The 12,338-nt window shown below is 39.5% G+C and overlaps 1 protein-coding gene across 1 annotated transcript; it reads left to right on the top strand.

Moving 5' to 3' along the window:
* Positions 1 to 6,280: 6,280 nt before the first annotated feature.
* Positions 6,281 to 7,246, top strand: LOC127031152 (olfactory receptor 10A7-like). Its single transcript, XM_050917920.1, has one exon. The coding sequence runs from the start codon at positions 6,281 to 6,283 to the stop codon at positions 7,244 to 7,246; it is 966 nt and encodes a 321-aa protein (XP_050773877.1).
* Positions 7,247 to 12,338: the final 5,092 nt, after the last annotated feature.

Here is a 12,338-nt window from a genome sequence, read left to right as displayed (position 1 = left end):
AATTAAATAGGTGCCTATCCTCAGATGTTCCTGATACTAGCCATCCCCAGGGCTCCATATACTAATGTAAAATCTTCCAAAAGATTGGGAAACGATATAATTAGGCTGTAACTTTTTGGAGGAAGGGCTGACTTTTTATTCAGGGTTTATCCAGAGCATAGCGCAATGGGGTCCTATTCCATGACTGGGGCTCCTAGGTATTACCTCAGTTCAAATAAATAACTAAAGAAAAGATGTCCAATAAGTAATGCAAACCAGAACATATCCCTCTAGTAAATCAGACCCAGATCATTTGGGATCCGGCAGAATCTGGCAATTGTGAAGTTAAGTTGAAGGCAAAGGGGAGTTTGTATCAAGTTATCTTACTATTTTTCTGGAAAGGATTAGGTAGAATCAACACTAATGGAGTGTTTTCTCTTTTTATTGAATTGCTTTCAACTCTCCTTACCTAAATGAACAGTGATTTCCAGAGATCTCAGACACTGAGTTAGGTCATTGCCTATAACATTTTAGTTTTGCCTGATCATTATCAAAAACCCAGAACTTCCTGATTCTGTAACTTCAGTGGTGTTTAGCAACCTAATAGGACTGTCTGCTTTATCAGACAAGTATCCAGGGCTCAATTTTGCAAAGGCACAAGAATGAGATTCCTCATGTGGCAAAGTTTGCTAGATTGTAGAGGTTGACTTTAAACGATCCCTTATAGATGTTGTTTTTTTCCTGATATCCAAGCTGTCCAGGCTGTGAGCTCTGCAGCCTCTGTATTCATGCAGCCTTTACTTGTGTCTGTAGAGTGGAGCATCCTGAGCACCAACAAAAGGCACTAGATTGATGGCTGTGGAACTGAGTGCATGAAATGAATTCTTTGTCTGTCTCTTTATATGGACTTGGCATCCATCTGTGCAGTTTGATCAGTCATATCATTGGATTTCCGCAGCGATGTATACTCTCATATCTACAGGGAAGGGACGGAAGAGGATAATGTAAGGGCTGGATCAGATGATAAACAGTCACATAAAAAGGAATCTGGCACATCAGAAAAGGGCAGACAAATAAACAAGGACAAGTTTTTAAAGTGCTTGTACTCAAATGCTAGAAGTCTAAATAATAAGATGGGTGAACTAGAGTGCCTTATGATAAAGGAGGATATTGATATAATAGGCATCACAGAAACCTGGTGGACTGAGAGCAATCAATGGGACACAATCATTGCGGGGTACAAAATATATCGGAAGGACAGAACAGGTTGTGCGGGAGGAGAAGTGGCACTATATGTGAAAGAAAATGTAAATTCAAATGAAGTAAAAATCTTTGGCAAATCCATATGTTCCATAGAATTGTTATGGATAGAAATTTCATGCTCTAATAAAAATCTAACGTTAGAGATCTATTATCGACCACCTGACCAGGACAGTAATAGTGATGATGAAATGCTAAGGGAAATTAGAGATGCTATCAAAATTAAGAACTCAATAATAGTGGGGGATTTCAATTATCCCTATATTGACTGGGAACATTTCACTTCAGGACGAAATGCAGAGATGAAATTTCTCAATACTTTAAATGGCTGCTTTATGGAGCAGCTGGTACGGGAACCCACAAAGGGAAAGGCAACTCTAGATTTAATCCTGAGTGGAGCGCAGGAGCTGGTCCAAGAGGTAACTATAGCAGGACCGCTTGGAAATAGTGACCATAATACAATAACATTCAACATCCCTGTGGTGGGAAGAACACCTCAACAGCCCAACACTGTGGCATTTAATTTCAAAAGAGAGAACTATACAAAAATGAGGGAGTTAGTTAAACAAAAGTTAAAAGGTACAGTGACTAAAGTGAAATCCCTGCAAGTTGCATGGGCCCTTTCTAAAGACACCATAATAAAGGCCCAATTTCAATGTATACCCCAAATTAAGAAACACAGTAAAAGAACTAAAAAAGAGCCACCGTGGCTTAACAACCATGTAAAAGAAGCAGTGAGAAATAAAAAGACTTCTTTTAAAAAGTGGAAGTCAAATCCTAGTGAGGCAAATAGAAAGGAGCACAAACACTGCCAGCTTAAGTGCAAGAGTGTAATAAGAAAAGCCAAAGAGGAGTTTGAAGAACGGCTAGCCAAAAACTCCAAAGGTAATAACAAAATGTTTTTAAGTACATCAGAAGCAGGAAGCCTGCTAAACAATCAGTGGCGCCCCTTGACGATCAAAATACAAAAGGAGCGCTTAAAGACGATAAAGTCATTGCAGAGAAACTAAATGGATTCTTTGCTTCAGTCTTCACAGTTGAGGATGTTACGGAGATTCCCAAACCTGAACTGGCTTTGTAGGTGACAAATCTGAGGAACTGTCACAGATTGAAGTGTCACTAGAGGAGGTTTTGGAATTAATTGATAAACTTAACATTAACAGGTCACCGAGACCAGATGGCATTCACCCAAGAGTTCTGAAAGAACTCAAATGTGAAGTTGCGGAACTATTAACTAAGGTTTCTAACCTGTCCTTTAAATCAGCTTCGGTACCCAGTGACTCGAAGTTAGCTAATGTAACACCAATATTTAATAAGGGCTCTAGAGGTGATCCCGGCAATTACAGCCGGTAAGTCTAACATCGGTACCAGGCAAATTAGTCGAAACAATAGTTAAGAATAAAATTGTCAGATGCACAGAAAAACATAAACTGTTGAGCAATAGTCAACATGGTTTCTGTAAAGGGAAATCATGTCTTACTAATCTATTAGAGTTCTTTGAAGGAGTCAACAAACGTCTGGACAAGGGGGATCCAGTGGGCATAGTGTACTTAGATTTCCAGAAAGCCTTTGACAAGGTCCCTCACCAAAGGCTCTTATGTAAATTAAGCTGTCATGGGATAAAAGGGAAGGTCCTTTCATGGATTGAGAACTGGCTAAAAGACAGGGAACAAAGGGTAGGAATTAATGGTAAATTCTCAGAATGGAGAGGGGTAACTAGTGGTGTTCCCCAAGGGTCAGTCCTAGGACCAATCCTATTCAATTTATTCATAAATGATCTGGAGAAAGGGGTAAACAGTGAGGTGGCAAAGTTTGCAGAAGATACTAAACTACTCAAGATAGTTAAAACCAAAGCAGATTGTGAAGAACTTCAAAAAGATCTCAGAAAACTAAGTGATTGGGCAACAAAATGGCAAATGAAATTTAATGTGGATAAGTGTAAAGTGATGCACATTGGAAAAAATAACCCCAACTATACATACAATATGATGGGGGCTAATTTAGCTAGTCAGGAAAAAGATCTTGGTGTCATCATGGATAGTTCTCTGAAGATGTCCATGCAATGTGCAGAGGCAGTCAAAAAAGCAAACAAGATGTTAGGAATCATTAAAAAGGGGATAGAGAATAAAACTGAGAATATATTATTGCCCTTATATAAATCCATGTTACGCCCACATCTCGAATACTGTGTACAGATGTGGTCTTCTCACCTCAAAAAAGATATTCTAGCACTAGAAAAGGTTCAAAAAAGGGCAACTAAAATGATTAGGGGTTTGGAGAGGGTCCCAGACGAGGAAAGATTAAAGAGGCTAGGCCTCTTCCGCTTGGAAAAGAGGAGACTAAGGGGGGATATGACAGAGGTATATAAAATCATGAGTGATATGGAGAAAGTGGATAAGGAAAAGTTATTTACTTATTCCCATAATACAAGAACTAGGGGTCACCAAATGAAATGAATAGGTAGCAGCTTTAAAACAAATAAAAGGAAGTTCTTCTTCACACAGTGCACAGTCAACTATTAGAACTCCTTACCTGAGGAGGTTGTGAAGGCTGGGACTATAACAATGTTTAAAAGGGAACTGGATAAATTCATGGTGGCTAAGTCCATAAATGGCTGTTAGCCAGGAAGGGTAAAGAATGGTGTCCCTAGTCTCTGTTCATCAGAGGATGGAGATGGATAGCAGGAAAGAGATCACTTGATCATTGCCTGTTAGCTTCACTCCCTCTGGGGCATCTGGCATTGGCCACTGTCGGTAGACAGATACTGGGCTAGATGGACATTCAGTCTGACCTGGTACGGCCGTTGTTATGTTCTTATGTATATTCAGGGGCTATTCTGTGCTTACACTAGAGTGGCTCATGAGCCCCGGAATCTCTTTCTCTCCCTCCACAGACTAGCTGTGTGACCTTGGTGGAAAATGGCTTCTTACTTCCCTGTCCCTTGTTTTTTCCATCTGCAAAATTGGGGTAATACTGACCTGCCACAGCCAGAGGTTCTCTGACTGGCACACTGATGTCAGTTATTCAGAGGTATTTGGTGGACGATCCTATGTAAATTGTAGGGGACATATTGTGTTAGCTTCACACTGAATGGGACCTTGTTCCATAAATGATCACACTGGTTTCTGTGGAATTACTCAGGGAACAATTCAAATGCTAATCAGTAAGGTCTCAAAGAACTGGCGAACTCCTGATCATTATTGTTATTAGAAATAAATATAAGAACAATGCCCTCTCTCTTTTTTCATAGTTGTCCTACCATAAAATCATAGTTTTCAAAATTAGGTTTAATCCAAAATCAGGCCAAAAATTCAAAATCTCAAGGTTTTATTTTAGTGAAACAAAATATTCTGAAATACTGTATCTGAATAAAGTAAAAAGGCAGTTTTTAAGAATCTGAAAACATTTCATTTTGACTCTGTATATTTGATTATATTATCATTGAAATGATAACCATGAAGCAATATTATTCTACCATAACAATTTTCCATAGACAAATTAGACAAAACTAAACATTCCATCTAAATGTTTAGATTTTATTGAATCATTGTTTTCTTATGGAAAACATTCCTCTGAAAATTTTCAGCCTGCTTTGATTGTTTGGGTTTTTTTTAAACTTTTGCCTATTTGTCTGCAAAGAGTTGTTACATTTCCTCATATCCTTACAGTCACCTACTCTGGTCTTTGTAAATTTCTTCATACTTTAGATTTTTAATTCCTTTTCCCCACTAAAAAGCATCAGGATTTTTACCTCTCTTTTGTACTATCTCAATTTTTTTATTTTACATTACCCTTTTATTAAAATTAAAAAACAAAAACAACAACAACAACAAAAAATCAAACAAAGAATCAAAATGGGCTCTGGTTCATATATTATGAAATCATAATCTGTTCCATATGAATTGGAATTATCAACAGTTATTTAGAAATCAATTTGATTCAATGATAATAATGTCACTTTGCATTTCCATAGCAACAGTAATCTGAGGATCTCAAAGAGTTCTATAAATATTAATTATTTTAGACTCACAATTCTACTGAGGGATAAGTAAAATTTATCATCCCTTTCTATAACTGGAGAAACTAAGGCACAAAAAGGAGAAGTGGGGTGCCCATCTCCTCTGACTTTTCTGTGTAAAGCCCTCAAGTGCTTTAAAATTCCACCTGGTCATGGTGGACAGAAAGGTAGCTTTTTACAGAATCTCAATATTATTATTTGGCAATCACCGAACAGGACAGAAAACTCTGTGCCAGTCAGATGGGACTCTAGCAGGGAAATATGCAGCTTGTGCAAATCAGCATGGATCCATCTACTTCAAAGAAACTTTGGTTATCTACACAATCTCGGGGTCTGTATAGTGTGCCGATTAGAACATAGTGTAGTCAATGTGTTCCTGATGAATTTATGACAATAAGAATTTATGTGTCCTGACTGGAGAAGGGGGAAAGGTGGGATGATTAAAGGAATTTGAAAGAGGATAAAATTTAAAAAGATTAGTGAAATCTATCCATCTAGCCACTGGTCAATTGGGCTACCTATCTAGTAATCTATTTCTCTATCTATAGATCTATTTGTGTGTAATTCTATCCAACTGAGGGGTCTTTTACAGGTAGTTCTGATTTTTTCAACAGAAACTACACATTTGAGGGATGTTTCTTTTCCTTGAGACATTTTTTTTCTCATTTCGTGACCACAACTAGAATGAACACATACCAATTAACCCAGATTGGCATCTACAGGAAATTTGCCCTAGGGAGAAGGGAAAAGAAGCTCTTATAGTTTTGAGGAAAATTTTCAAAGTCATGTGGGGATGTTAGGCACGAAGGTCCAGATCATTAAAAGTATTTAAGTTCCTAAAACCCCTAGAAATCAATGCAAGTTATCCACTAAATTACCATTGATGATCTCAGCCCCAGCTCCCATGGAATGGCCATGGGCGTTGAAAGCCTGACTTCGATGTGTGCCTTTGAGCTTTTCTCCTTATTTTCTGCAGTGGGTCATTTCTTCACATGATATCTGGGTATTTATTGTCTCCCACAGATGAGTTATGCAGAAGAATCAGGAAGGGGAAATCTCACCACAGTGACTGAATTCATTCTACTAGGATTGTCCAACCACCATGACCTTCAGGTGCCTCTGTTCTCCATCTATCTGTCCATTTATACCATTACACTGATGGGGAACATCCTCATCATCCTCATCACCATGGACCCAAACCTTCACACCCCTATGTATTTCTTTCTCCGGATCTTATCCTTCCTGGAGATCTGCTATACCTCAGTCACTGTCCCCAAGATGCTGGTGAACTTCCTCTCAGACAACAGGGGCATTTCCTACACGGGCTGTGTTGCCCAAATGTACTTCCTTCTCTTCCTTGGAATCTCTGAGTGCTTCCTTCTGGCTGCAATGGCATATGACCGCTATGTGGCCATATGCAACCCACTGAGGTACAGGCTCATCATGAACAGGAGGGTTTGCCTTTTCTTGACAGTTCTCTCTTGGTTCTGGGGTAATGTGGTGTCCCTAGTACAGACAGCCTGGGTTTTCACCTTGCCATTTTGTGGGTCCAATCAGATTAACTATTTCTTCTGTGATATTCCCCCATTGATTAAGCTTTCTTGTATTGACATCTCTCTGTATGAAATGCAGTTGTTTACAGCAGCTATACTAGTCATCTTCACTCCATTTTCTCTCATCGTTGTGTCCTACACCTTTATTATCTCCACCATCTTAAAGATGGCATCAGCTGAAGGCAGACACAAAGCCTTCTCCACCTGTTCCTCACACCTCATTGTGGTGACATTGTATTACGGGAGCTGTGGCCTGATCTATTTAAGACCTAAGTCTATTCATTTACTAGACACTAACAAAGTGCTGGCTCTGATATATACAACCATCACCCCGACCTTGAACCCCTTTATCTATAGCCTGAGGAACAAGGAGGTGAAAGAGGCTCTGAGGAGATTGCTGGGGGACAGGATGAGGAGAACAAATATTTTCTCGTAGAAAGTAATTTGGGCACAGCTCTTGTTCTGATATCAGTAACTCAAATGTACAAATCTGGAGTAGTTCCCTTGAAGTCACTAGCATTCATAGTTACAGTTGAACTAGTGTCCAAAAACTGCAGAATGAAACACGTTTGTCAATTTTTTGTTTGAGTTTAAATTCTAAATTTTGGCTAAAGAATGTCATCAGAGTTTCAGAAATGGTTATCATATTTGTAGCTGTTTGAAACAAAAAGAGGAAAATCACAAAAAATGCATTTACTTTTCACATGGCAATGCATGGGTTATTTTCAACTCAGCTCAAAATTGCAATGAAAAATTCTGTTTAAAAATCTTATTTTGGAAAACAGTGTTTATGTGCTGTAGGCTAACCATTTTGAGAATGATTTTGAATAAAAGTTCATGTAAAATTGTTGAAAATGAATGTAAATAATAGATAATAAGGTAAAATACAAATTTTCACTAAAAATGAAAAAAAAATGAGAACCTCTGAAGGTACCAAATGATGCTAATTTCTGTTTTGTTGTTATTGTTGTTGTAATTTTTTTCACTATTTCTACTAAACAGAGAGTAGAAAACCAAAGAAGAAAAGGACAGTCCCTTAGTTCCCAGGTGATATTCACAGAGCCTTCATAAAGGCATTGACAATTTCATCGCAAATACAGTTTCCCCATCAAGACTTTTCTCAATGGCACTTTCACATAGTGGTTCTTCAGGGTGTAGCTCTATGGGTTCAGCATGAGGGGTCAGTGTGTCATAAAATATGGTCAACATCCTGTATTATCAAGGAAGAAGCTGAAGATGTGCCCAATATAGGTGATGCAGAACAGGAGGAGGATGGTCAAGTGAGATGCGTAGGGGGAAAAAGTTTCAGAGTCCACTTCGTAGAGCATATCTCAGGATGGTGGAGATGATGTACACATAGGACCGGACTATACACAGGAATGGTGTCCACCCTATGAAGATCCTAATGGCAAACAAGATTATCTTCTAAAGGCAGGTGTAACTCCAGCTTCCTTGATTTCATTGACTACCCTGAAGAATAAGATATTGTTCAAAGTAAATAAGGTTGGCAAAATCTTGACCTTCCTCTGTTTCTGTTCCAGTGGTGCTCAATCAGCAAAGTGTGTATCCAGGCACTGAAGATAACAGAAACAGTTATTGTTGCAGAAGGAAGAGAACCTGAGACATAAGTCCTTGTATCAGAGGCCTGGTATGAGGCTGGAGGCCTGGGCTAAAGTAGAAGTCAAAGCTTTACTGGAATAAAGCAAAGACAAGCTGTGAGCAAGAGGCAGGACCTGCTCACAGAATCTGCAAGAACAGGGCTTTATTGTTTCAATACACATTACACATTCCTAAGAAGTGCTATGCACAGAGTACTCACACAAATACATCCCAATATCAAGTGGTACTAGAACATCCCAATATAGAGGATAGTATAAAAATATTCCCCAAGGATAACAGGAAAACACTGACCCTTCCTTAAAGATAAGGTCAGGATGACAGTAAACAATAGAGATGTTTTGTTTGAACCAACATGTACAAAGTAATGGATGATAACTAGCCATGTCAAAGGGCAGTAACTATGCCAGAGGGGCTATATGAAACTTGTTTGTATCGTGGTATAAAGATGTATCTCAGAGGGAATATCATTGTCTGGCCTAGGGAGGAACAGAAAGTCCCACCATTCACTGAGCTGGTCCATTGTTATGACCATACACGTGTTAATGGTCTGGTAGAGTCTGCGGGATACTAGTACCATGCTTCATAGAGGCTGGGTGCCTTCATCCCTTAACGGATCTTGTCGTCATTGGGCAGGTTGCTCAAGGTCTGCCATGCCAGCTGTCTGCACAGGACTGGGGCGGAAAACAGAGAGAACACACACATGCAGATAAACATCTATCAACATCTAACGACAATTGTGTGAATCAAATACACCAAGGGATACAGGAAGAATGCAGTGAAACCTGATTTTTTTTCTTCCAAAAGAACAAGTGTCTTCTAAATGAGATTAAGGAGTCATCCACTGGGACTAGTCCACAAGAGATAGTTGCATGCTTTTTTGACCTCAGCTGTGAATTCAGACTGATTTGGGTAAACTAATATCAATGCTTGTTGGTACTTCTATTTTGGTTTAAGCCAGACTTATTTCATTTTAGCCAAAGGCTTAATTTAAACTTAAATTCACAATTTTTAACCTGAAATAAGAGTTTCCATAGAGGCTTATGCACAAGTTTTAGGCAAGAAAATGATTGAAGTTCAACCAATGGAACTTTCTTGTGTCATCAAAGCCATAGTTTGGAGCAATGCTCAGAGTATAAGCAAAAGTGTTCACATTGGCCGACCTCTGTTCCCACCAAAGTTAGATTCCTGGTAAAGAAGATAACAAAGGTGAAACTGAAGATGTGTGGAAATCTGTTTGCCTATAGCTTGTAGCTGCTCTCTTTAATCAATGCCTTCCCCTCCCGAGCCACTAGGGCATAGCACTCAAACTCAGGATCACCTACCTCCCAAATCTCATTGAGCCTTCAGGCAGGATGAGCAGAAGCAACGGTTATTTTAAGAGAAATTACACCCGGATCAGAGCCCCTCATGGAACTCAACATTTCACATGAGAGCAGCACACACATTCCTAGTGCTTCCAGAATTCGAATCACAGCTGTAACGGAAAGGAATGTTCCTCCTTTGACATGGTGGGTGTCAACTGGTCCATAATTTGACAAAGATTTGCTTTTGATGTTTGTTTTACTTTTCCAATTTAGCTAATAACATTCTACAGTGTATCAATTGTGGCTCAGCTTCCAAAGGAGCTTGAGGCATTTAGGTGCTCAAATCCCATTGATGTTCAATGGCAATATGCTAATCACATACTTTTATTGCTTTAAACTATAAAAAGAATGTGCATAAGAGATTTTATCCAATATTTTGTTCTCCTTTTCTAACTTTTCTTCAGTTGGAAAATGGTTAAAATATTCATATTCGTCCCTATCTTTCGTTTAATAAGTTATGGTGGAGAACCCTCATATTTCAATCAATCGAAAGGCAAGGGAGTGAAATTCAGAAGACCTGGTTACATTCCAGGTTCAGCCACAGACTCCCTGGGTGACCCTGGATGCATCACTTATTCTTCCTCATTGTTCAGTGGTCATGAATGATAAGAGAAAGCAGCAAACTGAAGCATACTCCCCTACTATACCACCGCCTGTTTCAAGCAATATATCATCACAAACGTACCTTGTTTTTCACCTGTCTGGTAATAATATTGACTTCCCTCACAAGGATGTGGTCAGCATAAAATCTGTTCATTATTCTGAAGGTGCTTATATTACAATGGTGAAGACCACAGAATTACCTAGATATACAGGAGGACTATTACCCAGAGTTGGTAAATTGTGTGTTGAGCTTTAAGCATGAGTAGCCTCACTGAATTCAATGACCCTTCAGCTGATGCTTCAGTGGCATATTTTGAGCATGTGTTAAACTCCCATTGATTTTAAAGCAACTACTTACAGGTTTAAAGTGAGACGTGCTAAAATGCTTTGCTATAATGAGGCCAAAGTTCAGTAAGAAGTGTTTGCAGGACAAGGACACTGACCATTTTGAAAGTAAGTCTGGATGCTTTGCTTTGCTTTGCTTTGTTTTAAAGTACACTGTTGTTCAAAGATAAATCACTTTGGAAGAATTCTCTCATCCAGGTTATACAGAAGCTCAGACTAAATGATCACAACAGCCCCCACTGGCCTTGGAATCCACGAATCTGTGACAATTACATCCCTGGTGTAATGTTTCCCACGATGGGTAGTCACTAACAAGTAAATGGCATTCCACATAGCTTTTATACTTGAGTTCTCCATTGAAGGCCAGCTCTGAAGCCCTGTGAAGCCAACAGGTGTCTCTCACTGGATCACACTCAATTGGTTTGCAATATGAGGCCCTAATCTAGATTCACACCGGTGTAATTTAGGCTATGTCTGCCCTTGGAGCAACAGGTGTGATTCCCAGCCCGTGGACACATATTTGTGCTAAGCTGTCATTGAGTTAGCGTTCTGAAAATAGCAGTGTAGCCACAGTAGCATGGGCAGTGGCAAGTGGCCGTGTGCTAGTCACCTCAAGTACAAAGCCACTCAGACCCCAAGGGCACATACTTCATTCAGCTAGACTGTGCTGCCGCCACTCCCCCAGCTTCTAGTGTAGCTGAAGCCTTGAGTAGAATTCAGCTTCGCTGACCTGAGCCTCACTGACACAGAGGCTGCTTTGTACATTTTAGCAGTATGAAAAGGGCCTGAAAATGGACATAAATGACATTGACATCCAACCCAAGGCTCTGTTACATTCACAGAGCAACATGAAACCCCTATAATGTGAATGAGAATCAACTCCAGGAGCTCTCAAGCAAAAAAAAGACAAAAGTTTCCACTGAAAATCCTTTCACTGCAGAGTTTTTCCTCCCAATTAAAGAAACACAGCGGGAATACACAGGTGTAAATCCCCCAGTGTATTGGGCAAAGTGGCTGCAGCATAATTCCACCCCAAAGGTCATATAAGCGGACTGAAATAGACCATAGATATCAGCACATTCATTCTGCAGAGAGCTGAGCACAGAGAGCTGGAGGTAGGAGGAAATTATTTTGAATCTAGCTACATTCTGGTTGGCGTTCACTATTGCATAGACTGAAAACATATCTGAGGGCATGTTGCTTTTGCTCCCATGACTTGAACTGTCTCTGTATAGAAACCTGGGGGATGTTCTCAAGTGGTGTCATTTCAAAGAAAGAAGTTTCACCTGCTGGGGATTGGTCCCTTCAGTATTTATTTTTCTGGCTTTCCTACAGAAATTTAAAACTGCAATTAAATAGGTGCCCATCTTTGGAAGTTCTTGACATTAGCCACCCCTAGGACTCTGTATAGTGATGTAAAATCTTTCATCAGTTATAAAGATTGGGAAATGATGTAATTAGACAGCCAGTTCTTTGGGGCAAGGACTGTCGTTTTTAGTTCAGGCTTTGTCAGGAGCATAACATAACGGAGTTTTGGTCCATGCTCAGGACTCCTAGGCATTAATGCATTTCAAATAAATAAATAAATAAAACATG

The sequence above is a fragment of the Gopherus flavomarginatus genome, chromosome 11 (genome assembly GCF_025201925.1).
Source record: "Gopherus flavomarginatus isolate rGopFla2 chromosome 11, rGopFla2.mat.asm, whole genome shotgun sequence".
Classification (NCBI taxonomy): domain Eukaryota; kingdom Metazoa; phylum Chordata; order Testudines; family Testudinidae; genus Gopherus; species Gopherus flavomarginatus.
The sequence above is the reverse complement of the archived record's forward strand: the minus strand, read 5'-3'. Positions and strand labels throughout refer to the sequence as shown.

Bases quoted from the DNA above. Each gene is read 5' to 3' on its own strand.
- LOC127031152 (XM_050917920.1), top strand. From the start codon at position 6,281: ATGAGTTATGCAGAAGAATCAGGAAGGGGAAATCTCACCACAGTGACT.